Below are 25,012 nucleotides of genomic sequence, written 5' to 3'. Positions count from 1 at the left end.
ATGCAAAAGGCAGGTATCGCACCAGTGGGAGGTTTGTTGAGATCACGCGGTGACTCGTCGAACTCACACGAGTATATTGAATTTGCTTCATGCGATATATTGACAAGAACTTGAAGGCGAGGGACGCGCATTTATATGTCCCTACCATTGGCCTGTACAAGGTTCCAATCGGTCTGCGTTCCCACCCCGACACGGGAGATCCCGGCCCCTTGCCACATAGACGCTACCCACTAGGGTTGTTTCCATGCCGCTGCTAGATAGGTCATAAGCCTTTGACGTGCGCTGCCCTCGCTAGGGTGTCTGGTATGTCATCATATCCTCCTTGAGAGCATCAAATTGCGACTTCACGGCGTGCACTTTCGCGAGCGCCCGGCCAATCATAGCCGCCTGTTCTCGGAGATGATCGAGGTTTTGTTGGGGGGTTTTGTCACATCCCTGCCAGGCCGCTCGCTGTAGCAAGAATTGTTCCTTCAAGCGAGAGTACTCGTCTAAATCATCAACTAGGTCTTGACGCTGAATTGAGATTTGCTGCAAAAATGTTCCAGACGATGCCTGCTGCGACTGGAGCGTGGTGGATGCGACGCGCGGCGTTGCTTCCTGATGGTATTTTACATAAGTGCTATGGAGATACCTTTCACGAAATGATACTTGCCATGACGCTTCGCGCCTGTGACTCTGGCATTCTTGCCTTGCCCTTTATAGAACCCTGGACACCAGTACCCCCAGCAGTCACCATACTGCCTGAGGCGAGGGGCGGGGTGTGTCCGTCGAGCTCGATGTTTTTCTCGGTGGCGTCCGACAGCATGCTCCCGACCTTGCCCTCCAGTCGGGGCTTCTTGTGCACTGACAATGGTGTAAGGGCAGCGAGAGCTTGCATGTTCTGGCGTCCCGGTGCAGTATCCTCGTCCCTCCTACGTTTTTGGCTCGTAGTTGCTTTGCTGCGTCCAGAGGTGCCTGCCAGGGGCTGCACAATATGCACCGCTGGTTTCCTCGAGGCGGTGCCAAAATGGCTGCTGTGGGCTTAAGGCGAAAAGGTGCTGTTGTGTAAGCAGCTCCCCGGCCATCCGATGTTCATGACCACATACGTTGTGTCCACCACTGGTTCTCTCCCAGTTCAACTTCTGCCGCCGGTCGTGCCACCGGAAGACGCTGGACATGGGTGGCGGGAAACAATGTCTGCTTCCACGTCCTCTGCTCAGCCCGTGACGACACAGTCTTCGCGTCAAACTTCTGTAGATCAGGATAAACTGAGCTATACTCTTCATACCCGCTCGCCAGTATCGCGGGGATCGTGAGGGTTTCATGGCGATAGAGAAGGATGCTGATTGTGTTCCATGTTCGACTCTTCGTCATCTCAGTTAGTTTCAGGCAGGAGTGCTCTCATAATTCTGGACTCACTAGTTCCCTCGCAAGCTGATCGATAAAATTCGACCTTTGTGACCCGTCAGCCACCGAGTCGGGGAACGATGCAAGTGCGGCCTCGAAGCGCGCTGCAACTTGTCGAACGAACGCCTTGGAGCGGTCGATCGACATTGTCTCAGGGTCGAGAAACTCCATAGAGGAAAATCGCAAGGCTACGAGATTCAAAACGATCAACGTTCCAGTCAGCGCGAGATAGACTGGTATGTAGGATGTAGGTACTCGCACTCAGTTACAAACTTACAGTGGAGACGTGGTCGAAAGTTGAGTCTGAAGCCACGCCTCAGCGGTTCAAGCGCTACTGTATGACCGAATAAGGCAATGAGTGCTTCGCATACTGTATTTTCTTGAGGCGCCCAAAACTACTACTTCAATTGCCCCGTCCACCGTGAAGTACCCTCCTCCTCGATAATCTCCACACCTCCGGTCTGGTCCTGTAGCCTCTCCTTCAATCACGCGTGCGAGGTTTGATCCACGCCTCTGTGTCTTCTCCGGACGGATGAAGTCAAACTTCCAGGTTTGTCCCGCGCGTCCTCTAGCCGACATAGTCATTTTGACGGTGTATCAGTTCTCAAATCTATGTGGAACCGTGTACAGGCAAGGAAACGTTGTCTTTACGCCAGATGGAAACTCCGTCCTTAGTCCGGTTGGGAACCGTGTCTCGGTGTTTGACCTTGTCAAGTGAGTCGCTCCTTACAGCTGTTGTAGAAACGATAGGCCGGCCTGCACTGGGGGATGTATGGAGCTGGGGTTTAAGCCGTGAGCGAGGCTGCATCAAGTCGAGTTAGAGAGCACATCTCTCTGCGGCACGGTGGGCTGTGCATGACTCGCTGCCCGTCGGCCATTTCGCCAGCCAAACCCCGCTCCACACACCCGCGCGCGCGAGCGGTCTATGGTTTCTACAACAGCTGTAACGTTCACCATTACACATCTGACCTATGTTAGCAACAAATCACGTACCTTTCCCTTCGAGAATCGCAAGAACATAGCCGCGATTGCTCTCAGCCCGGATAGCAATGTGCTAGTGAGCGTGGACGAAGGTATGTCCCATTACAACACTCTGGCGGAACCATGACACATCTTCCCCAGATGGCCGTGCGCTACTGGTCAACTTCCGGCGAGGCGTAGTGATGCATCACTTCAACTTCCACAAACCCGTGAAGGCGATCAAGTTCTCCCCGACGGCAGATACATCGCAGTAACGCACGACTCGCACATCCAGGTGTGGCGTACCCCGAACCACCTCATCCGCGAATTCGCACCTTCGACCTTCACAGGACATACACCGGCATCACGACGAGGTTGTTAGGTGGAGTGGTCGCCCGACTCGAAATGTTTCATCACCACCTCGCGGGACATGACAGCGAGGTTGTTCACGCTGAACCCTGTCGAGGGCTTCCGCCCGAAGACGTTTGCCGGACACCGTGATAGTGATCAACGCATACTTCTCCGCGGACTCCAAACTGTGAGTGTCTTCAGCTGGCGGTCTCTTAGCCTCCGCCTGATTCGTTTTGGCAGATTACACCGTCAGTCGTGATGGCGCTGTCTTCACCTGGAAGGCAAAGCCCTCAGATGCCGAGTCAGACAGCGATGACGCGGAGCCCATCGCGTCCACCTCAGCCATAGCCAACTCCATCGCGCACACGCGATGGGGGGTGCACAAGCGGAACTACTTCCATCAGCCTGGCACGCGCGTTGTCTGCAGTACGTTCCATCGTCCCTCCGGCCTGCTAGTGGTCGGCTTCTCTACCGGCGTCTTCGGTCTATGGGAAATGCCCTCGTTCTCCAACCTCCACACGCTCAGCATCTCGCAAGAGAAGATCTCCTCGGTTGCGGTGAACGCTTCCGGCGAATGGCTTGCGTTCGGTGCGGCAAAGCTCGGGCAGCTACTGGTATGGGAGTGGCAGAGCCAGAGCTACGTTCTGAAGCAGCAGGGTCACTTCTCGACGATGAGCACAGTGGCATACGCCCCTGACGGTGTCAACTTGGCCACGGGAGGCGAGGATGGCAAGGTGAAGGTGTGGAATAGCACGTCCGGTTCTGCTTCGTGACTTTCTCCGAACACTCCGCGCCCGTGTCCTCCGTCGAGTTCGCGAAACAGGGCCAAGTGCTCTTCTCAGCGTCGCTGGACGGGACAGTGCGCGCGGCGGACCTGATCCGGTACCGCGTCTTCCGGACGTTCACCTCGCCCACGCCAGCGCAATTCGCGTCCCTGGCTGTCGACCCTAGCGGCGAGGCGGTTGCCGCGGGGTCGCAGGACAACTTCGAGATCTGCCTGTGGAGCGTCCAGACGGGGAAACTGCTCGACGTCCTCGCGGGTCACACCGCCCCCGTATGTGCCCTCGCCTTCTCGCCCACGGGAAACCTGCTCGCAAGCGGATCATGGGACCGCTCCGTGCGCCTGTGGAACGTCTTCGGCCGCAGCCGCGCCGTGGAGCCGTTCCAGCTCTCCTCCGACGTGCTCGCAGTCGCCTTCCGCCCGGACGGGAACGAGCTCGCGGTGGCGACGCTCGACGGGCAGCTCGTGTTCTTCGACGTCGCCGAAGGCCGGCAGATGAGCATCATCGACACAAGGCGGGACGCCGCGCCGGGGCGGAAACTGGGCGACCTGACAGCCGCGCCCGGGGGCGGCTCGCACTCGAGCATCTGCTACACTGCCGACGGGCGATGCGTGCTCGCGGGCGGGCGGAGCCCGTACGTCGCGCTGTACGACGTGCGCGCGGGCGTGCTGCTCAAGCGCTTCAAGACGTCCGAGAACCTCGCCCTGGACGGGACGCAGGACAAGCTCGACAGCCGGCGGGTAACCGAAGCGGGGAACGCGGACCTGATCGACACGCGCGGGGACGAGAGCGACGCGGAGGAGCGGCGGCAGCGCGACGACGAGCTGCCGGGCGCGAAGCGCGCGGACCTCGCGCGGCGGCGCGTGCGCGAGGAGGTGCGGACGACGTGCGTGCGGTTCGCGCCGACGGGGCGCGCGTGGGCGGCGGCGACGACGGAGGGGCTGATGATCTACGCGCTCGACGAGGGCGCAGCGTTCGACCCGTGGACCTGGCGATGGACGTCACGCCGCAGAGCGTGCTCGGGCTCCTGGCGAAGCGGTCGTGGCTCCCTGCGCTGATCACGGCGTTCAGGCTGAACGAGCGCGCGCTCGTGCATCGCGTGTTCTCGGCGGTGCCCGGGGACGACGTGAGGCTGGTGGTGCGGGGCGTACCGCAGGTGTATGTGGGCGCGCTCGTGCGGTGCGTCGCGGAGGCGCTGGAGGGCAGCCCGCGCGTGGAGTTCGTCATGGTGTGGGTGAAGGCGGTGTTGGGCACGCATGGGCGGTACCTGCGCGAGCGGGCGGGCGAGCACGCCGGTGTACTCCGGGCGTTGCAGAAGGCGCTGGGGGAGTTCGAGAACCTGATCGTGAAGTTGTGGGTGTCTTGCTGTTGTTGTGGTGTGGTGCGATGATGCTGACTGTTGCGCTAAAGGTGCGAAGAGAACAATGCTACGCTGGCCTTCCTCGCCGACCAAATGAAGCTGAAACAGGCTGCCGCAGAGCAGGTCGGCGAAGACGTCGTCATGCAGGAGGCATAGAGCATATATCGGTGCACCTGCATCTACCCAAAAGTATCCTGCTGTAGACTACTGTAATGCTGAGGGCGTTCATGTCCTTGTTCCAGGTGAGGGTGTCTATGGGGATTGACTGCCCAAGAGTGACGTTCTCCATGCAACGCGCAGACGAGACTGGTGAACGATATGCGTTCGTTCAAGTTGGTATATGCGTGTCTGCACGTCTATGGTACATGTACATTACGTCGTTCAGTCCCTTAACGGTTGATGGTACACTCATACACTACACAGCCGGGCTTGCAACCACGTCGCGCCGACAGCACCCGCCAGTGTTCTACTTAGCCGGTCGTGCTCTCCGCGTACTCCGAATGCTGTCACACCGACTGTCAGCATTGTAGCAGACATCAAGGAGAGAACTGACCTTTGAATACGCGGCGTCCCCTTGGTCGTTGGTCCTACCCATCTGCGGCGGCTGGTCGACGTGGTCCGACGAGCCTTGTGACTGTCCGAGCCCTTTCCCTGCATCGTCGTCAGAATCCCGCTCCTCTCCATCGCAAATCAGGTGAGAGGAAGGATGCTCACATGCGCCGCGGTCATCACCGCGCCCCCGCCCTCGCCTTGTTTCGAGCCCGATCCCGGCAACGGCACGTCCTTCGGGCGGATACGGGCTCCTTCCCGACACCGCTCTGTGAGGGGGTCCTTGGGTGCGTCACTGGGTCGCGTTGCTGCTGCAGGCGTACTCCCCTGCAGGTGCGCGGTCAGCCGTACCCAACTGAACAGGTAGGTAAGACGTACATGTCGGGATCGTGCCTGGGCGGACGTCCTCCTCTTTGCTTATTTGTGAGTATTTGGTAGTACCAGAAGCCTGCGAGGCCTGCGGTCACGGCCGCGACGCCGCCTATAAGTGCCTATGGCGGGAACATATGTCTGGATGCTGGAGGGTCTTCTGGGAGACGACGTACTTTGGGCTCCCGCCCGCGTGGGGATCGCAAGGAAGGGAAGTGGCTTTTGCGCGGGCTCGCGTGCGTGTGCGTGGCCTCCAGAGCTCATGGTGGTGGTTGAGGTGAAGGTGTCGGACTCGGAAGATGCGGAAGAAAGACTGGTGGTCGTCAAGAGCGGATTGTTGAGAATGAAGGCGAGCGGGCGTGGATGGCTTATAGCAGACATGGTTGGTGCGGGAAGACGTCATGCATTCATCAGAGGCTGAGGGAGCGCGACCAGGCGAACGGGGCCATGACATCACGCGTCCCTCCCTGCAAACGCGGTCAGGTGATCGTGTCGCGCCAGTGGTACCCGCTGGAAACTCAGGCCATTGCGCAAGGTTGGCCAAGGTAAGTAGTCTCCGTTGCAGACCATGATAGCCGGCAAGCGTCAGCCCATTATGCCTCAGTGGCTGATCAAACAGCTGCCTCCTGGTTGCACGGATACAACGGAAAATAAACCATATAATTATTATATGCAGTGTATCCTATCAGCAGCATCACCGATGCCATTCGAGGTAAGTTATATATGAATGAAGTCCACCCCCCTTTGTACTTGCCTTACAACACATGCCTGAAGTTGTTCTGCTGGGATGTTAGATGGGCCATAGTGAGTTCGGAAGGGAGATCACGTCGAGCATTGACCATGACAGATCATGGAGCGCAATAACGGAGACGATAATACCACTCTGGCGCCCCCATCGCTTCCCCAACGTAGTTGTGGGCCGGATATGTCTCCCGTGAACCAGAGCACTCCCAATCCTTGAAGTGTGTCTGCCAGATCAGCCCAATCCGCGCTCGCGAGGGAGGATGGCCCGCTTCGACCCGGCATGGTGGAAGCGCCTCCACAAGCTTCTCAACGTACTCAGCTATGGGCTGCGCGTTCGCGGGCTTCGGCCGGGCCCCAAAGTTGGACGAGAAGTCAAGGCAGAGCGTACACCGCACTCGCGGGCGCGTGCGCATCAGCGCGTCCAGCGCGGCGATGAGCTGGACCCACGCCGCCAGGCTCCAGTCGCGCTGCGCACGGGGGACGTACGGCGTCAAGTGGATCACCACGTCCTCCAGCATGGAGTCCTGGGCAGCGGGGAGGGTCGAGAGCACGTGCGTGATCGCCGACAGCCCGTCGCGTATCTCGAACCATGCGGAGCCCACAGCGAGGATGTGCAGTGCCCTCAGCCGGCGGTTCGTGGAGAGCTCGGGGAGGAGCCCGCGGCGGACGTCGTCGGGCGGGTAGCCCTCGCCGAGGTCCTCGAGACGGAGGACGAGGCTCTCGAGCGTGTCGCCGGCGGAGGCAACGAGCTGCTTGGCCGTGCTCCGGACGGAAGCGCTGAGACGGAGGTTGTGGCCGACGGCGAGCCGGCGGAGGGGACCGCCTGGCCGGATCGGAGGCGCTGCGCGATGAGCACGGGGAGAGTGGTGGGCGCCTCGACGGTCTGGAGGGACTGCATGAGGAGGGGAGGGAAGGGACATGCCATATGAGGGTGTCGAGACGATGGAACGCGCGAGGCAGGTCGGAGGGCGCGGTGAGCGGGGAGGGTGTCCCCTCCGCGACGTCGCTCGAGTCGTCGATGTACAGCGAGGACAGCTGCGGACACGCGAGGACGAACCTCCGCAGGTCGTCGCCAACGCTCCGCATGTCCTTCATCCACACACTCGTGACGCTAGGTAACTCCGCCCTCCCCACCTCCGGCGGCACCTCCAGCGCGAATCCCTGCAGTCGCACACTCATAAGGCGGTCCAGGCGGGGCACGAGCCTCGGCCAGCCCTCCTTCTCACAATGGCCCTGCCCCCCCTCCGTCTCGGAGGTGCTGCAGGGTGCCACACGCACTTCGAGCGTGCGGATGCTCCGGGCGAGCACGGAGGATGCCCCGATGAGGCCTTCGAGCGCTTGAAGGCGCGCGGGCGAATCGATGCGGGCCACGCGGAAGAGGTGTGTGCGTGCGGCGGGGAGGAACGCGTGGCAGGTGCGTGCGCAGGCGGAGGTGCTCGGGAGGTCGTCGGAGAGCAGGGCGAGGATGTCGTCCCAGGTCTCGAAGGCGAGGCCGCACGGGGAGAGGATGGTGCGCGACATTCTGAGTCGTGCTTCCAGTGAAGGCGCTTGGTTCCGGTGGAGATGCTTGGTCGTATGCGGGCTTGGGTTGAGCAGGCGGGCTGGGGATTCTTCAGTCGTCAAGAATGATATTTGTCCGTCCTATGAGTCTCGAGTGGATCTCCCGAGCTGGAGAAGGGTTTGCACTCTTCTGTCTTCCTGAAGGGGATCAGCACACCGCCAGTCGTATTCGATGAATTGTCGGGCCCACGGTTAAGTCCGGCTTCAAGGTGATGGATGTGTTCGCTGCGTCAGCCAAAGGGCTACCTCCGGACAGTTCTGCTTCCCAACACACTCCGATGGAGCAAGGAGCGCTGTATGAAACCTACCCGCCAGCGCAGTGCCGCTGGTAGAAGCTGCAGATGGCATGGCCCGTTACATGCATGCGGCCGTCAGTGCCGATGCATCCCTTGTTCGAGGATCTCGAATGCGTGCTCACTTGCAGATGCGCAGTCGATAGCAATTGAATCGTGTTCTGCTGGCGAACGCGATCATGAGAGCAGGAGAAGTCTGTAGCGGGGCGGAAGAGATCGTCCTCTGTGATGATCGATGCACCTGGCAGGGGTGCATGAGTTCTAAGTGTGGATTGTGGGGATGAAGGGATGGCCCCGGATCGCGGTGTGCATGCTTTTCAGAACAACTTACACGTCCAACAAACGCTGGCGTGAGCGCGAAGCGTCAAATCGGGTGCTCTTAAGTGACAGATGTGACTCGCCTCCGACTCCGAGTCAAGCTATGCTGCTATCATACCACTGCTGCATGCCCGCGTCGCCGACAGGAGAGGCTGGCCCGCACTATGGACGAGTGTATTGCGTATGAGCGACAGAAGACAAACTGAGGATGCATCACTGACCAAGCATGACGCATGTTCATGGCACAGCATCAGGACTACGCCATGATGATAGTGTCCTCGCGCAGCCTGGGACCGTGAATATTGCGCAGTGATGTATATCGGCGCGTAGCCATTTTGCGATGTCGATCAATATTCAGTAGAGTGCAGCACAATGAACTTGACTGGAAACTGGAGGACATTGATGGTGAGAATGGGGAAAGAATGGATGCCTTCTGAATCAGATCCGCTCCCCGCAAACATGGGGTAATATGACTGTTCCGTGTGAGCCTGTCAAGGCGTCGGAGTGTGATTGTCCTCTACACAGCCCGTCTGCAGTCCTGCCAATGATACTGCGGTGAGTCCCTGCCACCCTGCCACCAGCGAGTACTTACAGCATGAATCCCACGTGCATATGGGCCGCATTGACGGCTGCGAGGTACACTGATTTTGTTAGGCTAGTGTATGAGAGCGAGTCTCATGGCGGTCGCACAAGTGGTACAGTTATGTGCATAGCCAATGCCAGAAGGATAGTCGACGTCGCTGCTTGGATGAGAGTTCGACACACAGCCTCGGCCTATCATCAGTGTTCCATAGGCATTGGGTGAGAAAATGGTCTGGTGAACGGAGGTATCGAGACTCTGGAACTGCGGTGAGCGACAGGGCGCAAAGCTGCGTGATGGATGTATGGGCTAAGCCCCTCCTCAGCCACAGGCTTGCCGCCGGTTGCCGCTTGTGGCGCTCTGTGCGCGCGCAGACCCCTAATATGGGAATCGACCAATCTCCATCGGAACATCGTCAGAACAATCCCGGAGACGTCCATTTTGCACCGGACCCCTCTCGCAAACTGGCCCTTCATCCAGTATATCTATGCTAAGCGAGCGTGATAAAAAAACTACACCAGATGCCCACGCTCCAATATGCTATGAACCTGACTTCAAGCCTCCGTTTTCCGAGGGCCCGGAAGCTATCACGGTTGTGTACGTTAGTAAATGACTATTTTGACGTGATACAAAACTCACGGCATCACGCAGATCATGGAAATGCGAAAGCACCGCTTGGCCCGCGTCAGGTCGTCGCCTGCGCCTGCGAGTGGCGGTGCCAGTGACTGGGATACCGTACTCAGGCTGTCAACGGTGTTAGTGGCCGCGAATGTCTACGTAGCATGTACCACGCGAATACTTGGCTGCTACAGAAGGAGCATTAGGCAGATTCAAACATCCAAATCTCGAAGATGCATCATGCGAGGAGCATTGTGAGCGACTAACACGTCGCATATATATAGTAGTCGGTAACGTGAACATTTGTCGTATTCAGTGCCAGGTCAGTCCTAACGCACGAATCTTTCAGTAGTGTGAGCGTGAGGCCCGGGCTCGCTAAATCTCACGGACTCTTCGTGGCCGAACCGTTGTCTGCGGAATCCGCCACGGTTATGCACACCTTGTCATCGCACAGCTTACGACGGGGCGACCAATCCGCAATACTGGCAGTGAAACAAAATCCAAGTCGCCTGTACCTCAGATAAGTGCGAACGGTCTTCATGCCCTGTGCGACCTTCCTGCGGGCGAGGTGAGCCGCCTGTGCAAGACTGCGCCACTCCAGCGTCTTCTGCGACATGTTGCTCATCGTAGCGACGACGCGTTGATCCGTCTACAAACGGCCATACATTGTATTTCGAACGCAATTGGGCGTCCCTCCTCGCATGGTCTAAAGGGCACTGTGGCTGTCCTCGTATATGCATTAACGAGACGAGCCTAAGGACTATGACAGGTGTGATGAAGAATTACTCGGCTTCTGCGGAATGCAGTACCATGCGACAGAAATACAGCTGCGTCGCTTTCAGCTTCGAGCATGGTGCATATATATGTATGTATGAATGACATGAGTCGTTCATTCTGTGTTCTCTCTTTCCTCGCGTCATATCCTTTTCTATCATCTGATTTCACCATCACGATACCTGTGCTATGTCTGCGTCAGCAAGGCCAGAGCATTCACCAACGGACGTAATGCTTCTAAACAAATTCCCGTCCACCCCGGAGACCAGCTGGACCACGGAAGACGATTTATATGGCCAGATACGCGTGGCATCCAGCGAGATTGTGCTTCTCCCAGGCGTCGACTCCACCCCTAACGAAACGGCCCTCCCTGAAGAGCCTCGGGTGCAAGAACCATACGAAGTGGCCTTGAAGGTATGAAATCGCGCATTCGATGTGCCGACGTAATCTTACAGCCTTCCGCAGGTTTTAACTACAGTAGACTACCCCGAGCTTCCAGCAGTCACTTTCCGTTCTATATTCCTTGGTCTCGGATTCTCCGCCTTTGGAGCGTATGTGATCGCCTTTTTGTGGGTGCCCTCATACGCTGACCATGAACTTCTATGCCAGCGTGCTCGCGCAGATTTATTATTTCAAGCCTCAGAACTTGACTGTCTCCGCTTTGCTTCTGTTGATCCTCTCGTTTGCGCTGGGGAATGCCATGCATGTCGCGCTTCCGTCCAAAGGCATTTTTAGGTGGCTCAACCCTGGTCCCTTCAACAGTGAGTGTCCGTGGGCCTGTCTGCTGTGTTCTGATAGTGATGTCCATTCAGTCAAAGAGCATGCTGCTATTGTCATCATGGCATCCACGGCCTCAACATCTGCTACGGCTATTCAAGTCTTCGCTGTTCAAGAGCGTAAGTGACTTCAATAAAATGTTTTCTATTTGTTGCGCTGAAGCATCTTGTCATAGTATTCTACGATCATTCAATGGTACTTAGCTTGGCGTCTTGTCACCATGAGTTATGGCAGTCAACTGATTAATAGTCTATCAGAACGCCGGCGTCGCAATTTTCACTCTGCTCGCGTCTCAGCTCATAGGATACGGATTCGCAGGATTGCTGCAGGACGTCCTTGTAAAGCCCACGAAGTGCTTCTGGCCAGCATCCAGTAAGTCCTACGATATTTAGACGGACAAAATGACTCCTAACGGCCGTACAACAGTCCAAACAGCCAATCTGTTTCAGGCGCTGCATTACGACAAGCAGTTCTCGTCAAAGCGCGTGCGCATGTTCTGGATTGTGTTTGCCGTGATGTTCTGCTGGGCAATCGTACCCGAGTGTGAGTGTCGATTCCTTAGCGGTTCTACCGGACGACTACTGATCCGCGGGTGCATACGTCCAGGGATATTTCCGGTCCTCACGGGTATATCTGTCTTCTGTCTCGCTGACAATCATAGCCCGGTTATTCGGAACATCTTTGGGGGCGCCAGCAGCAACGAGGGCATGGGAATGCTTTCAATATGCCTCGACTGGAACATCATATCGAGTCTCTGCTTCTGGGCGCCGCTGTCGTATCAGCTGAACATCGACATTGGCATCTTCCTGGCGTACATCATGATTTCCGCCATATATTATGGCAACGTCTGGGGCTCCCTGTCATTCCCTTTCATGAGCCAGTCTCTATACGTGAGTGTCTAGTGACGAGCAGTAGAAATAAGGAGGGACTGAACCGATGGTTTCTCTAGACCGCAAATGGAACCGTCTACGACCAGACAGCCATTCTAACCAACGGGAAGTTTGACGCTACTAAGTTCGCCAAGCTAGGAGTGAGTCTCGGATCATCGCCACTCGTTGCGCCGTGTCCTTACCCTGCCAAACAGCCAGCATACTTGTCGGGGACATTTGTCTTTGGGCTTATTGCCTCGAACCTCTCTGTCGGTGCATTGCTCACGCATGTCGGCCTGTGGCATTGGAGAAACTTTGTACCCTTCTTCCTGTCCTTGAACCCGCGCAACCGCGTTGAGCACGTCATTGATGATCCCGTTAGCTCATTTATATAATCTTTGTGATTTTATTTGACACACTGTCCACAGCATTGGGAGAAAATGAAGGCCTACAAACAGATCCCCCGCTGGTGGTACGTCGCCGTGTTGGCCGGAGCCTATGTGACCGCGCAAGCAAGTGAGTACCTTCGACAAAAACTTGAACCCGTCCATGCGCTGATAGCCTTCCTTTCTAGCCAACTACACTGGTCACTCTGGCCTTCCGTGGTGGGCCTTGACGGTCGTCCTTCTCTCTCCTTCACTCTCACCGCTCTATACGGGATTCTGGACGCATTGATCGGGTTCTACAGCAATGCCACTGCGTTCTATGAGATGATCACCGGTAAAGTATTGCCAACTCGCCAAGCAGCTCCGCACTAACGCCAATCGCCAGCTTACCTTGTTCCTGGGGACCCGGTCGCGAACATGTACGGCTCATTGTACGGAGGACAACCTATGATACAAGCATTCGCTTTTTTGGGAGACCTCAAGCTCGGTCAGTACGTGAAGTTGGCACCGCGCGTAACGTTCTGCATGCAGATGGCTGGTGAGGACGCTCGACATCAGCATGAATGTACATCTCTGACAAAGATTGCTCACATAGGCACCATTGTTGGAGCGCTCCTGAATTGTTAGTGACGCCTGAAATCAATCGGAATGATCTATCCTGATGTTATTGCTTCACGCAGACGTCGTCGCGCTCTCGATTTTGAACTCTCAGCGAGACGGTGAGTATCTTCGGGACATGAAAATTGGCGAACACTGCATGCTGACCGATTGCAGCGCTCTTATCGGTCTCCGGTACTCGGTATGATGCTCGTTATGCATTGCTTTTCTGGGTACTGACTTCACCGCAAGACTTTGGTCGGGCCTCAGTATCGAGGTATACAACAGTACGTGTTCCGTGTGTGACCGCCACTTAATAATTCTCATCATAATCCCACAGCGAGTGCCATTGCGTGGGGAGCGCTGGGTCCGCAGATGTTTAGCGGGAAGGCACTATATCGCATGGTACCAATATCATTGGCCGTAGGCTTGTTCCTTCCTCTGCCTTTCTACATTGCGGTGGGTGTAGGGCCCAGTCATCATCACGCAGTATTGGGACTGACATATCTCGCAGCACCGTATTTGGCCAAAAGTTGGCTTCCAATACTTCAACACCAGTATTATCTTTGAGGTACGCTTACCGACACCTGGCTAGAGAGTTCATTACTGAGACACATACAGTTCGCTGGACAAGTATATGGCGGTATCAATAGCTATGTCAAGTCCGTCACTCTCTGATTCCCCCTTTAAAATGTCTAATTTGTCGAGGCAGTACCTCAATGGTCATCGGACTGTTCACGCAGTGGTGGGTACGCACCCGCCACCCTCGGTGGTTCATCAAGTACAAGTAAGTAGCTTCGCTCCTTGCTACCATCATGACTCACTGATCGAGCGGATTACAGCTATCTCATCGCCTCGGCCATGGACGCTGGTACCCAGATTGTCATCTTCATTTTGAACTTCGTAAGCATTCGCTGTTATCCACCCTTTGTCTCGTATATTGAGACACCGGCGGTCTGCGCTGTAGGCAATCTTCGGGGCCGCGGGCACCGCCGTTGCATTCCACAATGGTGGGGCAATGGTACGGGATCCTGCCTACTTGTGTCTCCCAAGTCTGGTCTCACCGTTCTCCTTCACAGATTACAGCTTGTCAGCTGATCGTTGCCTGGCTGCATCCAGTTGATAGACGTTCAGACGGAGTTTCTCGTGCGAGCTTCAATATACTGTACCTGGATATCATCGGACTCACGGACTAAGTACATCTAATGTACCATAACTTTTCAACGATGTAAATGTCTACAGTAAGACGGAAGGCAAAACGCAGTGTCGATAGGATAAATTAGATGCACATGGTATCAAGTGAGCTCTACAGATACGTTACGGATGTGTATAGCTAGTATGTCTCAGATTATAGTCACGGTACAGTCCGGCGCGCGATCTCATCTCGGATGGCCTGCATGACTGCGTCTACGCTGATGGGCACCCGCTGGTTAGGGTCCACAGCTCGAAACACGGGCGGGAGGGTGTTGGCCGTAAATTTTCTATCACGTCACGTTAGTCTCTGTAGATTGAAAGCAGCGTGCAGTCTTACCTATTGTTCCACCATGCGATGTACCTCATTCCCAATGAACGGACAGCGAACTCCTGATCCCGCATGAAGGTGTCAGGTGGGAAGAACTCCATGAGCAACGGTGCAGCGGATTGCTCTGCTTCCGCTCCGGCTACCGAGGATGCCGCAGCGACGTCGCGACCCTGCCACGCCGGAGGCGACATGAAGGTGCTGTCGGCGAGGTGGTGGCCCCACGGACCCAACACGATCTGGAAAACCATATGAGCTTGTATTCTTGCACAAAACGCATAGCCACGCACACTTGACCGAGCGATCGCACTCATCCTGTCCGCCCACTCCCACCCATGCACACCAACACTCCCATTGCCCTTGACAACGTGCACCTCGCTCACCACGCCATCCCTCTGTAAGCTCTGCAACCCCGCAACCAGTGCAGCATGGTCATCCTCGTTCAGCCTCGGCCGCGCCCACAGGCTCATCCTGCATCGACACATACGTGACGACCGGCTTCGTCGCCGCGGCTTCTTGCTCCAGAACGAGCTCTTTCCGACGTAGCCTCCTGCAGCTCGGGCAGGCGCAAATAGCTCAGGAGCGCGTTGCGCACGGGCGTCCACCAGCCCGCCTTCATGCGAAGCCCGACGAAGGGCGCCGCCCAGGAGGGCTTGCCGTCGTCGCCTTCAGCACGCTTGGTGAAGTCCTCTGACGCAGGCGACCACCCGCGGGTCCAGAGATCCCGCCCGCGCTCGGAGGCGCCCCGGTCGGCGATGATGACCCGGTCGAAGATCCAGGGGGCATTCATGGCGATGAGGTCTTGCCAATCCTCGGTATACCAGATCCCAAGGGCCGGAAGGGCCGCTTTCTGCAGGAGCGGGTGAATGCCTAGCATTGATCGTTTGAGCGAGCTGCGTGGTGATGCTGGAAATGGTACTTACCCATGAATGATTTTACTCGGGGCTCTGGATGGACCTTGGGGTCGACACCGGGGGCCAGTGGAATGTGAGGGCTAGAGAACGTTGGAACGTTGGGGAATATCAAGCGGAGCGGAGCAGGTACATTCGCTAGCGACTTATTCCTGCCTTGAGCGGATGAATCCGAAGAGAAGCTTGCAGAGAGTGTAGGTGCAGCCAGGGTGCTATGTGTGCGGAAGAGCGAGAAGAGAGTATAAGGATCTTGCGACTCGGCATGGTCCAGTGCAAACCAGCTGGTGCCAAAAACACTGTTGTTGGGCACGTTAGAACATGCGCATCTTCATTGTAGGAAGGTCCACACACCGTCCTCCAAAAGTACCGAGCTTATCGACTGCGTCGCTTGTGCTTACTATTGCCCATTCGTTCTCGCGCGGAGGATGTGCGCTGTTTACTGATGAGGAGGCAACGTACTCGAGCGCTGGTAATGACGACGGGTCGTCCGTGACGAGGTAGAACGTTCCATTCACCATGATCACGTTGTCCAAAATTGTGAACCCTTGCGAGTACAGGACGTGAGCGGGTTCACTCCCTATATGCGCGCGAACAACTCACCTGGCACATGCGCGACCGCCCTTGCAACCGGGACCTTTTCCTCCCATCTCACCAACTGCTGGCGCGGACTGACACCCTTCGTCACGCCTATTCCTCTGTCCACCTTGCCGTCGGCGCGGCTCGAACCCTTGCTCGAGTCAACGTTGTAGATGGCAGCCGTCCCGACGGGCCCTGCGGACGTCGTGCTGGCCACGGCAGCACCTTGCCCTCTTCCCACTCCCACTCGCCAGAGATCATGGTCTCCAAATCGTCCCGCCACTCCTTCGGTCTTCGACCGTCCCGGTCGTACCCCGGGTCCTGGGCTCCCAATCCTGCGCATTATTGGTGAGTACGAATGTAAGACTCCCCGGAAGAATGTACGCGGTAACCCCGCTTCAGCACTCGAGTCTGTGGAAAGCACTCACCGATTGCCGAGAGGTAAGATCCGCTCAGCTTGACTGGCTTCACGCCTACTAGTTGCAGGGAGCCTCCAAGTTATACGACAGTACGAAGACAGTCAGCGAGAACAGTATGAGCGTGACCTCTCGTCGGGTGGGCGGGTAAAACCATCCTTTGTAGTGTGGTGGCATAGTGGTCGGACAGGCAGCAGACGTGCTACCGGATGAGCCTAGCAGTAAACTTGTGATGATAGCTCCGCGGAACCAAAGAAGACACAATCTTGTGGGTTAAAGCCGCGAAATCATACGACGTGGGCGCAGGTCAGAGACTCGAGAGTGTTGCAGTCCGGTTTTGGGAGGGCCGTGAGGTCGTCAGAACTAGAGTCCTACGCGCAAGCGATAGAGCGAGACAATATCAGAGTACCGTGAAGGGACCGACTGAAGAGAGGGCGTCGTGTCGAACGGTCGTGGGCTGCTGGTGAGCAGGAAGCGAACACGGAACTTGCGAGCGCTGTGAGTTGCCCATGTCAGGATTTCCAAAACGGGAATTCCTACCAAACGCCTGCCATCATCACCACACATCGCGAAGACCCCGTTGAATCTGAAGGCGGCGGAGTGGGCATCAGGTCAAAAGGGATAGAGGCAGAGTTCAACGTTCAACGTCGGAGATGACAGAAGTGCAGAAAGTAGAACCTGGCTCTATGGAACTCGCATCCGCTCCCTTACGAAATTCACGACGATCCACACGCGCGAGCCGTGCGACCGGCAGGCAAGTAACGGCAACCCCGCGTCATGAGAGCTCGCTGGAACGAGCAAAGATAGAAAAGTCATGTATCGTTGGAAGATGAAACAGTGAGCCATCATTAGATCGTCGCCGGTCACGGTGTGTTACACCTTCATTCAACCTCTATCCGGTAGTCCCTTCTCCTCGCTAGCCTTCTCCTCAATAACACCAACATCGTACGAGTCGCTTATTGACTTCTCATCAACCTCCTCCAAGTAAACCATCAGCCCATCTAAGTGCTTCGGCGCACCCGCCTCTTCCATCCGTCGCACGAACTCGCGTTGCTCCGGAACCGGAAAGAGGTAGTGCAGCGCCCAGTTGACAACAAACGATATGCCAAACCCGACGATGTAGTTGATGTCGTAGACGTGGATCGCCGCCGCGCTGACCTGGTGGTCGGACACAGAGCCGACGAACCCGGTGATGCACGGCGCGACTCCGCTGAAGAAGGCGACGAAGGCGCGCCAGTTTACGCCGTGGGAGTACCAATATATGGAGCGCTTGTCGCCGATGTAGAGGTCTGGGACCTTGAAGTAGCGTCGTTGGATGACGTAGTACTGGCTGACGAGCTGAGACACGTAAGTAGTAGCCATGAGCACAGTGGTGGGGAAGAGAGCGGAGACGGGTAGCTCACCAGGCCGGTCATAGGACTGAGAAAGACGGAGTACGCGCTGAGCACCTCCAGAAAGACGCTTGACGAGCTAAGGAGCTGCCAGGGGTTCACGGCCAGAGAGACTAAGAGCACCATGTACGCGCCTCTGCGCAAATTGATGTACCTCGGCCACAATGCAGCCACATCTACGCCACCAGCGACCTAAGAAGTAAGCGTGTGCCTGTCAGCGTTGTGTGTCACAAAGAAGATGGATATAACGCACGAGATTCCCGGGGATGTTGATTCCTAGCTGAGAAATGATCCAAGCGAACGCGCAGAAGAAAGTCGAAGCGCGCGAACCAGAGCCACCCGCCTTCTGCGCGGCAAGCAGCAATTCGGGAGGGTTCCATATAGCTTCGCCGTATCGGTCAGCCGTAGCAGCGGTAATAAGAATACCGAACAAAGACGTCAAGAAGGCCGTTACAGGGAAGGTCACTTACAATACACGTTAGCTCATGGTCAGATTTCTAGGCGAGTATGAATGCTTACGAGCTTGTGCCATGATCGCCCGTCTTTCCGGAGTCTTCGCAAAACGTGTGAAGTCATTGTCGTTCAGGATGCCAGCAGCGATGCCGCCGATCTGCGCCATGATCCCATTGCAGATCGCCCATGCCAAACTGGACTTGTTAAGCGCCTCGCCCGTTGAGAGGACGCTGCTGGACAGACCGCCCTCCATGGTCGCAAGCGCCCAGATGAGCATTGCAATCTGGTTGATGAACACGATCACCGAGCAGATCTTGAAGAACGTATTCAGCTTGTGCGGGTGTATGTACGTCAGGGGGACGCAAAACAGCATAAACAGGATGTAGCACATGAACTGCGCGCCGTCCATGCCAGTGCGCGCGGGGAACGGGTTCGGGATGCGGTCGATGTGCCCGGGGAAGACCGCGCGGAGGCAGACAAGCACGCAGAGGCCGCCATTCCAGGCTTGGACGGCGACTGGGCAGCGATCAGCGGTGAATGGGTGACGAAGACGGGCGAGTCTTACACCACACGACCGAGAGCAGGATGCGGTTGAGGACGGCGAAGTAGCTGCCGTTCATGCCGAAGGCGATCCTGGCGATCGCCGGGTAGCCAATGTGGTAGTAGGCTCCGGATGTTGAGTTCAGCGTGCAGAAGGTGGCGGCTAGACTACCACGCAACGTGAGTCTGCTTGACGCATGACGAACGACTCCGAGACATTGCACGTACATGTCTCCGAACGCAATGCAGATGATTGCTTGCCACCAGCTGAGCCCCTCGGCTACGAGCGATGAGCCGGTCTGGTACCCGGAGATGTTCATGTTGACCAGAATCCATAGCTCGATGAACTGCCTTGCGCCCCATGTCCTCCGCGCAGGTTCGACAGGCTTCAGATCATGGTTGTTCCACCGATCCGCTTGTGCTTCCTCTTGGTTGGGCACTTCAAGCTTCTGGAGCAATCTGTGCCGGAGTCCCATCGCCTGCAACCCGCGAGAGCGCTATGAACAGACGAGAGACGACGGAAGGAACTCAGGTAGCCTTCGGGAAGCCGGAAGCCATTGCTCGTCGATGGTGCGCTTTTACGCCGCAGTGGAACGTTGTCTGAGAGCTCCGGATATCACTAGTGCATACAGATAAGATTGGAACTTCATAGAGCCGGAACTATGGGTGGTCGGAAGGCCATCATCCAGGTGCTTCTGAGCTCTTATCATACACGTACTGTGTCCTGTCCGTTGACTGCGGGACTCGTATGTATCTTGCGTTATGTGGCCGCGGTGATGGACCATGGACGAGTGGACGTTTGTCAACGCAAAGCTATCTGTCCGGTGCGTAACATTAGTCTTAAACGCAGTGCTCGCAATGGCTGGAATAGCCATCGAGAGGAGCCAACTGGGAGCCAGTACACAATCATTGAATCAAGAATCTGAACAAAGCGCAGGCCCCGAGGCTTGCCCGAGGCTCCGAGGTCAATGTTGACAGTTGTGAGATGCGGTCACGTGAGATGCTGTATGGATCGCGTCACCACGCGTCCGCTGCCAGCGGCTGTCGGCCCTCATAACCGTTAACATCTAAGTACGTATTCGACTCTCCGTCCAATATGGCGAACTATGGCGAATAACGACGCTTCTAAGCTTGCATCACCATCCAGCAGTGTCCACGAGGGCTACAAGCAGTCTGAACACCCTGCCAGACACCATATGAACTTGAATGCGACTCGGAGCACATATCGAGACCCTGGAGAGGTGCAAGGTCGCAGGTTCCTGTCATTATAAAGGCGATATCGACGAGTTCCTCGGAATATACGCTTGCTTTGGTGAACTATTCCAGCCGCCGGATGATCGCCGATCAGGAATGCTCGACGGGCTAAAATGCAGTCGGTCACTGACGGACGATCGACGCCTGTACACGCCCCCGGTCAGTCGTATCGTTCTACGACGTCGAAGCCAGCTACATATGCATACTCACGATATCTATAGTTCGATCATTCTGGAAGCCTCTTTGACGATAACCATTCGCCATCGCTGCGTGACCATAACCACATGCGGGTCGTTTTGGACACTGTCGGGATACCTCCGAGTCTCGACCAATTCCCAAGCACGAAGGTTCTCATCGAGGCGATACGTGAGGCTGTCGACGGTGAGTTACGCTGCCATTCCTACAGCGTTTCATCGGTTGACTCGCTTGACATCCAGGTCATCGGTTTGCTTTTCGCACTGGGGTATGGCAGCGGGATAGTATTGGCACGGGCAACGTCCTCGTCTTGCCGCCACTGGAAAATGCACCGATCAAAGGATTCGTATGCGATCTCTATTGCAGTAGCTTCGTCGACACCAACAAGGATGCTGTTGATAACTTGAATGACCTCAAAGAGCGAACGGTATGTGAGTTCTAGGCCCGTTTGGAATGACCGATTCTGACCATTGATTCAGGATACATACCATTACTTGGCGTGTGAGCTTTTAGACTCATTCAAGGCCGTTGTTCATTGCATACAGCACGATCTCGAATCGTTCTACTGGCTTGTCCTTTGGATCGTCCTACGCCATACAGACCATGCGCATCCCAAGGGTGCGGCTGCTTGCGACAGAATATTTAGTGGTGAAGACGAAGCTGCTAGCAAGAATAGCAAGATAGCCTGGCTTGCGACGGGAACACTTACGATCCGCAGTAACAAGCCTCTCACTGACCTCGTTACTGCGCTGACGGCCCTGGCCGAGGCCTCCGTGAAACGGAACATGGGGAGGATCCAATCGGCCGAGTCTCTGTCCCATGAAGTGTTCATACGGGTCCTCGATGATGCTTTGGAAGCCGAAGGCTGGCCAGAGGGCGACAAGGCTCGCACGTTCGTAGTGCCGCATGTCAACGCGAACGGCGATGTTGATCGGACTCGGACAGGAAGCAAACGCCATCAGCAAAAGCAGAAAAATGCGGTGTGCCCTGCCGACACTTGCCAGGATCTGACGCACCGGGAAGGTAATGCAAGGCTGATGTAATGGCTTGACAAGGTCATGCAATCGTGGGAAGCCCTTGCAACCGCAACACCATTCCGCCAACCACATGTAGATGATACCCAGAATCTTGTGCATGTACATACCTCTTATCGCGTTGACGGCGTGATGGTAATGTGTATATATGACCGCGCATATACTGACATACATTGTCTACTCATTAACGGCATTGGGGAGTCACTCGCCACTCACGTCGGAATTTTAAGTCAACACGAGTCATTGACAATAACTTAGAAGTACATGTCATCATCTACATACGGATCATCACCATCCTCCGGACCCAAATCTATCTCATTACCCCACTCCTCTTCTTCGTCTTCATCCTCAGATGGCACAGCTTCGAGGCCTGCATCATCGTCTTCATTCTCGTCAGGATCTGAGTCGCCGTCTTCCGCAGCTGGGAGGTCGCCATCCGCCTTGTCATACAACACCGCGTCGTCTATGGCACCAGCGCCGATCCCATCCTCCTCGTCTTCGTCAAGTTCAGCTTCAGCTTCACTCGTCTCCACAGTGTCCGCCATATCCTCGTCAAGATCTCTCTCCTCCGAGCCTGAGTCCCGCGGCCGTGAGCCTGAATGTGAGGCGGTATGACCTATGCCGATCCCGAGATATCGCCTCGACATGTCACGGTCAACGAAGCTGAACAAGTAGCATATCAGAACAAGCTGAGCACCGAGACAACAGCACTCACATCCCCACATAGTAAGCTTCCCAGTCTTCAGTCTCACCCATAGGCCGCGCGACCGAATTCGGGCGAGACAGGAGCTGTGATGTCTTGCCATCTGCGAAGGTGGGCATCAAGTGACAGCCCCGGATGACCAGTGAAGGATCGAGGAAACCGAACGCGTCAGGATCGCTCTCCTCGACAAAACCTATCTTGGGCAAGCGCGCGGCTGCATGTCCCGAACGATAATCTGTATCGATACCGAACCAGCGCACCCACAGAAACTCCATGCGCTGGACGGAGCGGTTGCGAATGTTGCGTCCGCGCTGAAGAACATCCGCATGAAAGATACCAAGCACGCGAGCATACCAATAGGGATGTGCGCCAGGCTCCGACTCGCAAGAGCGGACCATTACGTCGCAATGTGTTCGTGGGTTCATGGAGTCTTGACCTCGGCGAACATCGTACGTGGTGTAGTTGACGCGAAGAACCTTGTGAGAGTAGATCTTGTTCCCAATGAATTGGAGGCTGTCTAATTCATCCTCCGAGTACTGCTCCTCGTCGCCGTCAAACTCCTTCCCTAGAAGGCGAGATAAGAGATGCCCCTTGAGCTTCGGAACGAACCCCTGTGAGTAGCATGAGCATGAGTGCCAGTAGAAGCTTCCAGAGTGCGCGAATAAGACGAATTTGACTCACAGAACCTGCCGGATCTGTCCCCAGGCGATGAACGAACGCGTCCAGGTGCTGCGGGAATTGTCGTGAATCCGATATGTGGTGGTGCATGTGAACATCTGTGTATGGTAAGGGCTCCGAGTCGTTCCATTGCACATGGTGAGGATGGCTAGCGACGTTTCCGTGTGACGCCGAACCACTTGTTTCACCTCCCACGTTCACGGATGGAACAATAGGATCATGCGCGCGCTGCAGGATAGTCTCGCGTCGCTCGTGGCGGGCTAATTGCTTTGTTGCATCATTCTTGTTAGTGACCCTGTACAGTCGCTTGAGACGCCGATGTGCAAACTCCCCCTATTTAGGAATTATGTCAGCATGATTCGAACACGACAGGGTATCAAAGGGTTCAAGTGGTCAAGCACGTACATCCTGTGTCGAGTACACATCCGATGTGCCAAATGTAGCAATGGCGAAAACGTAGTCACCGAAACTATGCCACTTGTACGTATCAAGATTGAACGTCTTCGCCTGTCTACCTCGAGACGTGCGCGTACCCGTCTTGTCTGCTTGGCGCGCCCGCGATTCGGCTTCCCTTGGGAGTTCCACTGTGTTGAAAGCCGGGCATACATGGTCGCGGAAGTGACGCAGAAGTCGGCCTAAATCACTGGTAGCCGACCTCAGGGATTCAAGCGAAGACTCGTTATGCATCCGTAACTTCGCAAGGGCGTGCCATTCAGCGAAGCGAAACAGAAGGGTTAGTATGGCGTCATTATACGGTGCAGGGAGTAGGCCCTCGAAGACGGGTATGGCGCACTGTTCAGTATGCGGTTCATCAGCTGGATATTCTGAGTTCGGGGCATCTCGTGCATAGCGGAGCCAAACACTACCCAAGTGTTGCAACAACATACCTGCAGTAGGTCTTCGAAATCGCGTGCCGCCATTTTCTTCATCTCCGAAGCGTTTTCTGCAAAGCGTCGTATTGTTCCACGCCCGAAAGTTGGAATTTGACGATATCTATTCATATCACGGTTAGCTACACAATCTCCGACGAGTTGACCTGTCTCTAACCTGCTATTCAGCTCAATAACGAGCTCACCCGATGGTGCTGCGGCATACAGTATCCGTACAAGATGCGTGAACAAAGCCTTCCATACGCCGAGCTCAACTTCGTGCAGGAAGTCTGGCACCAAGATCGAGTGAACGTTGAAGCCATCGCCGAGCCGTGCCGCAAAGGCGTTCTGATAGTGAGGCGAACAGGATCGTCGTCAATTACATGTCATACAGTAGTCACGCAGAACGTTAGCTCACCAAGGTGGGAACAAGTGACCATGGTTTGAGAACCCTTTCGACTGCTGCGCTTACCACTCCGAGGCCACTGTTGTAGATGAGATCCCGTGCCTTCATTATCCTCGCCCGCAATCCCTCCGACCAGTTTCGTAGGAATCCTAGCCGCGATTCCGAACGACGTGCAAGATCCCGCTTTTGCCCCATCTTGAAGATGTCAGCCTGGGGTACGTAACATCGTGGACACGGGCAGAGACCCTTGTCCCGTATGGCCGCAATCAGAACCCTGCCCCGTGGAATCTCAGTGCTCTATTCTTTTGAAAAGGAAAGTGCACGTACTTTTCGGGATAGTCCGCTGAGTACGTGAAGATACGAGGATACACCCGGCGTGTGACTCCGTCTGCACATTTGATCACAATTCCATCGATGTAGGCTTTGACAAAATCTTCATCGAGCAGGTGCTTCCAGATGGCGTGGAAGAGCTCGCGGCGGCAGTGCGTTAGAATCGGTGAGCTCTTCTTGCCCGCGTCGTTGCGAAAAGACCTGATGAACGAGCGCACACTATCGGGCAGCTAGATTGGGACAAGTTAACAATAGCAAGGTTCAGTCGCGGAGCTCCGGAACATACCGAAGGGATGTATGCAACGTGGTGGCAAGACAGTGAACTTGTGCGACGGCGAACATACTTGGAGAGATTCCCGAAGAATACATAGACTGGCCATGCTTTGGCGTCGCCGAATGTAGCCAGGTGAGTTGCATCTGACCAGAGCATCATCCCGGCTATGACACGTTCAAGCTGACATCCG

At 55.9% G+C, this 25,012-nt stretch overlaps 10 protein-coding genes across 10 annotated transcripts; 4 read left to right on the top strand and 6 right to left on the bottom strand.

Annotated features, from left to right (window-relative positions):
• Positions 1–634: 634 nt before the first annotated feature.
• B0H18DRAFT_957323 (uncharacterized protein) lies at positions 635–1,557 on the bottom strand (the record flags this gene model as incomplete). Its single annotated transcript, XM_048042569.1, has 3 exons — positions 635–1,020; positions 1,086–1,344; positions 1,399–1,557. The coding sequence occupies 3 exons, from the start codon at positions 1,555–1,557 to the stop codon at positions 635–637; spliced, it is 804 nt and encodes a 267-aa protein (XP_047889786.1).
• Positions 1,558–2,195: 638 nt separating this feature from the next.
• B0H18DRAFT_1026313 (uncharacterized protein) lies at positions 2,196–2,515 on the top strand (the record flags this gene model as incomplete). Its single annotated transcript, XM_048029802.1, has 1 exon — positions 2,196–2,515. A coding segment is annotated over one exon (222 nt), but the record flags the coding sequence as incomplete, so codon positions are not given.
• Positions 2,516–2,776: 261 nt separating this feature from the next.
• B0H18DRAFT_1122249 (quinon protein alcohol dehydrogenase-like superfamily) lies at positions 2,777–4,995 on the top strand (the record flags this gene model as incomplete). Its single annotated transcript, XM_048034481.1, has 5 exons — positions 2,777–2,888; positions 2,938–3,431; positions 3,509–4,365; positions 4,452–4,832; positions 4,890–4,995. 5 exons carry the CDS (start codon positions 2,777–2,779, stop codon positions 4,993–4,995), a joined length of 1,950 nt encoding a protein of 649 aa, XP_047889784.1.
• Positions 4,996–5,309: 314 nt separating this feature from the next.
• Positions 5,310–6,138, bottom strand: B0H18DRAFT_1213618 (uncharacterized protein; the record flags this gene model as incomplete). The annotated part of the gene is made up of 6 exons (XM_048036527.1): positions 5,310–5,342; positions 5,393–5,515; positions 5,554–5,715; positions 5,767–5,799; positions 5,856–5,869; positions 5,934–6,138. The coding sequence occupies 6 exons, from the start codon at positions 6,136–6,138 to the stop codon at positions 5,310–5,312; spliced, it is 570 nt and encodes a 189-aa protein (XP_047889783.1).
• Positions 6,139–6,605: 467 nt separating this feature from the next.
• B0H18DRAFT_957321 (uncharacterized protein) lies at positions 6,606–8,022 on the bottom strand (the record flags this gene model as incomplete). The annotated part of the gene is made up of 2 exons (XM_048042568.1): positions 6,606–7,278; positions 7,559–8,022. 2 exons carry the CDS (start codon positions 8,020–8,022, stop codon positions 6,606–6,608), a joined length of 1,137 nt encoding a protein of 378 aa, XP_047889782.1.
• A 2,853-nt stretch (positions 8,023–10,875) lies between these two features.
• On the top strand, positions 10,876–14,371 carry B0H18DRAFT_1122246 (OPT oligopeptide transporter; the record flags this gene model as incomplete). The annotated part of the gene is made up of 24 exons (XM_048034480.1): positions 10,876–11,058; positions 11,110–11,195; positions 11,254–11,405; positions 11,457–11,540; positions 11,597–11,616; positions 11,679–11,793; positions 11,848–11,964; positions 12,028–12,311; positions 12,371–12,451; positions 12,506–12,667; positions 12,719–12,810; positions 12,865–13,010; positions 13,062–13,214; positions 13,272–13,298; positions 13,357–13,395; positions 13,451–13,475; positions 13,526–13,560; positions 13,614–13,732; positions 13,788–13,844; positions 13,895–13,935; positions 13,986–14,060; positions 14,116–14,176; positions 14,241–14,294; positions 14,360–14,371. 24 exons carry the CDS (start codon positions 10,876–10,878, stop codon positions 14,369–14,371), a joined length of 2,220 nt encoding a protein of 739 aa, XP_047889781.1.
• Positions 14,372–14,379: 8 nt separating this feature from the next.
• Positions 14,380–17,170, bottom strand: B0H18DRAFT_1026300 (uncharacterized protein). The gene is made up of 10 exons (XM_048029801.1): positions 16,757–17,170; positions 16,708–16,730; positions 16,505–16,614; positions 16,304–16,430; positions 16,055–16,247; positions 15,716–15,999; positions 15,335–15,662; positions 15,083–15,239; positions 14,805–15,031; positions 14,380–14,754 (listed from the first exon to the last, which is right to left on the bottom strand). The coding sequence occupies exons 1-10, from the start codon at positions 16,870–16,872 to the stop codon at positions 14,628–14,630; spliced, it is 1,692 nt and encodes a 563-aa protein (XP_047889780.1). The 5' UTR covers positions 16,873–17,170; the 3' UTR covers positions 14,380–14,627.
• Positions 17,171–17,511: 341 nt separating this feature from the next.
• On the bottom strand, positions 17,512–19,811 carry B0H18DRAFT_911945 (NCS1 nucleoside transporter family protein). The gene is made up of 6 exons (XM_048041556.1): positions 19,308–19,811; positions 19,105–19,247; positions 18,606–19,055; positions 18,340–18,551; positions 18,099–18,278; positions 17,512–18,033 (listed from the first exon to the last, which is right to left on the bottom strand). Exons 1-6 carry the CDS (start codon positions 19,553–19,555, stop codon positions 17,581–17,583), a joined length of 1,686 nt encoding a protein of 561 aa, XP_047889779.1. The 5' UTR covers positions 19,556–19,811; the 3' UTR covers positions 17,512–17,580.
• Positions 19,812–20,429: 618 nt separating this feature from the next.
• On the top strand, positions 20,430–21,571 carry B0H18DRAFT_1122244 (uncharacterized protein; the record flags this gene model as incomplete). The annotated part of the gene is made up of 4 exons (XM_048034479.1): positions 20,430–20,492; positions 20,555–20,714; positions 20,771–20,955; positions 21,008–21,571. 4 exons carry the CDS (start codon positions 20,430–20,432, stop codon positions 21,569–21,571), a joined length of 972 nt encoding a protein of 323 aa, XP_047889778.1.
• A 245-nt stretch (positions 21,572–21,816) lies between these two features.
• Positions 21,817–25,011, bottom strand: B0H18DRAFT_936945 (uncharacterized protein; the record flags this gene model as incomplete). The annotated part of the gene is made up of 9 exons (XM_048041810.1): positions 24,835–25,011; positions 24,546–24,778; positions 24,231–24,492; positions 23,991–24,160; positions 23,831–23,936; positions 23,349–23,735; positions 22,947–23,276; positions 22,278–22,855; positions 21,817–22,225 (listed from the first exon to the last, which is right to left on the bottom strand). Exons 1-9 carry the CDS (start codon positions 24,979–24,981, stop codon positions 21,817–21,819), a joined length of 2,622 nt encoding a protein of 873 aa, XP_047889777.1. The 5' UTR covers positions 24,982–25,011.
• Position 25,012: the final 1 nt, after the last annotated feature.

This window comes from Fomitopsis serialis, assembly GCF_022376445.1.
Source record: "Fomitopsis serialis strain Sig1Antser10 chromosome Unknown B0H18scaffold_74, whole genome shotgun sequence".
NCBI classification, from domain to species: Eukaryota; Fungi; Basidiomycota; class Agaricomycetes; order Polyporales; family Fomitopsidaceae; genus Fomitopsis; species Fomitopsis serialis.
The sequence above is the reverse complement of the archived record's forward strand: the minus strand, read 5'-3'. Positions and strand labels throughout refer to the sequence as shown.

Excerpts from the sequence above, each read along its gene's own strand:
- B0H18DRAFT_911945 (XM_048041556.1), bottom strand. The coding sequence starts at position 19,555 with ATGGGACTCCGGCACAGATTGCTCCAGAAGCTTGAAGTGCCCAACCAA. Across the intron at positions 18,552-18,605 it reads GGCGATCATGGCACAAGCTC|TGACCTTCCCTGTAACGGCC; the intron begins GTAAGCATTCAT and ends GTGTATTGTAAG. Across the intron at positions 18,034-18,098 it reads TCAGTCCTATGACCGGCCTG|CTCGTCAGCCAGTACTACGT; the intron begins GTGAGCTACCCG and ends TACGTGTCTCAG.
- B0H18DRAFT_1026300 (XM_048029801.1), bottom strand. The coding sequence starts at position 16,872 with ATGCCACCACACTACAAAGGATGGTTTTACCCGCCCACCCGACGAGAG. Across the intron at positions 16,000-16,054 it reads CTCGGTACTTTTGGAGGACG|TGTTTTTGGCACCAGCTGGT; the intron begins GTGTGTGGACCT and ends GCCCAACAACAG. Across the intron at positions 15,663-15,715 it reads CCGAGTAAAATCATTCATGG|GCATTCACCCGCTCCTGCAG; the intron begins GTAAGTACCATT and ends GATCAATGCTAG.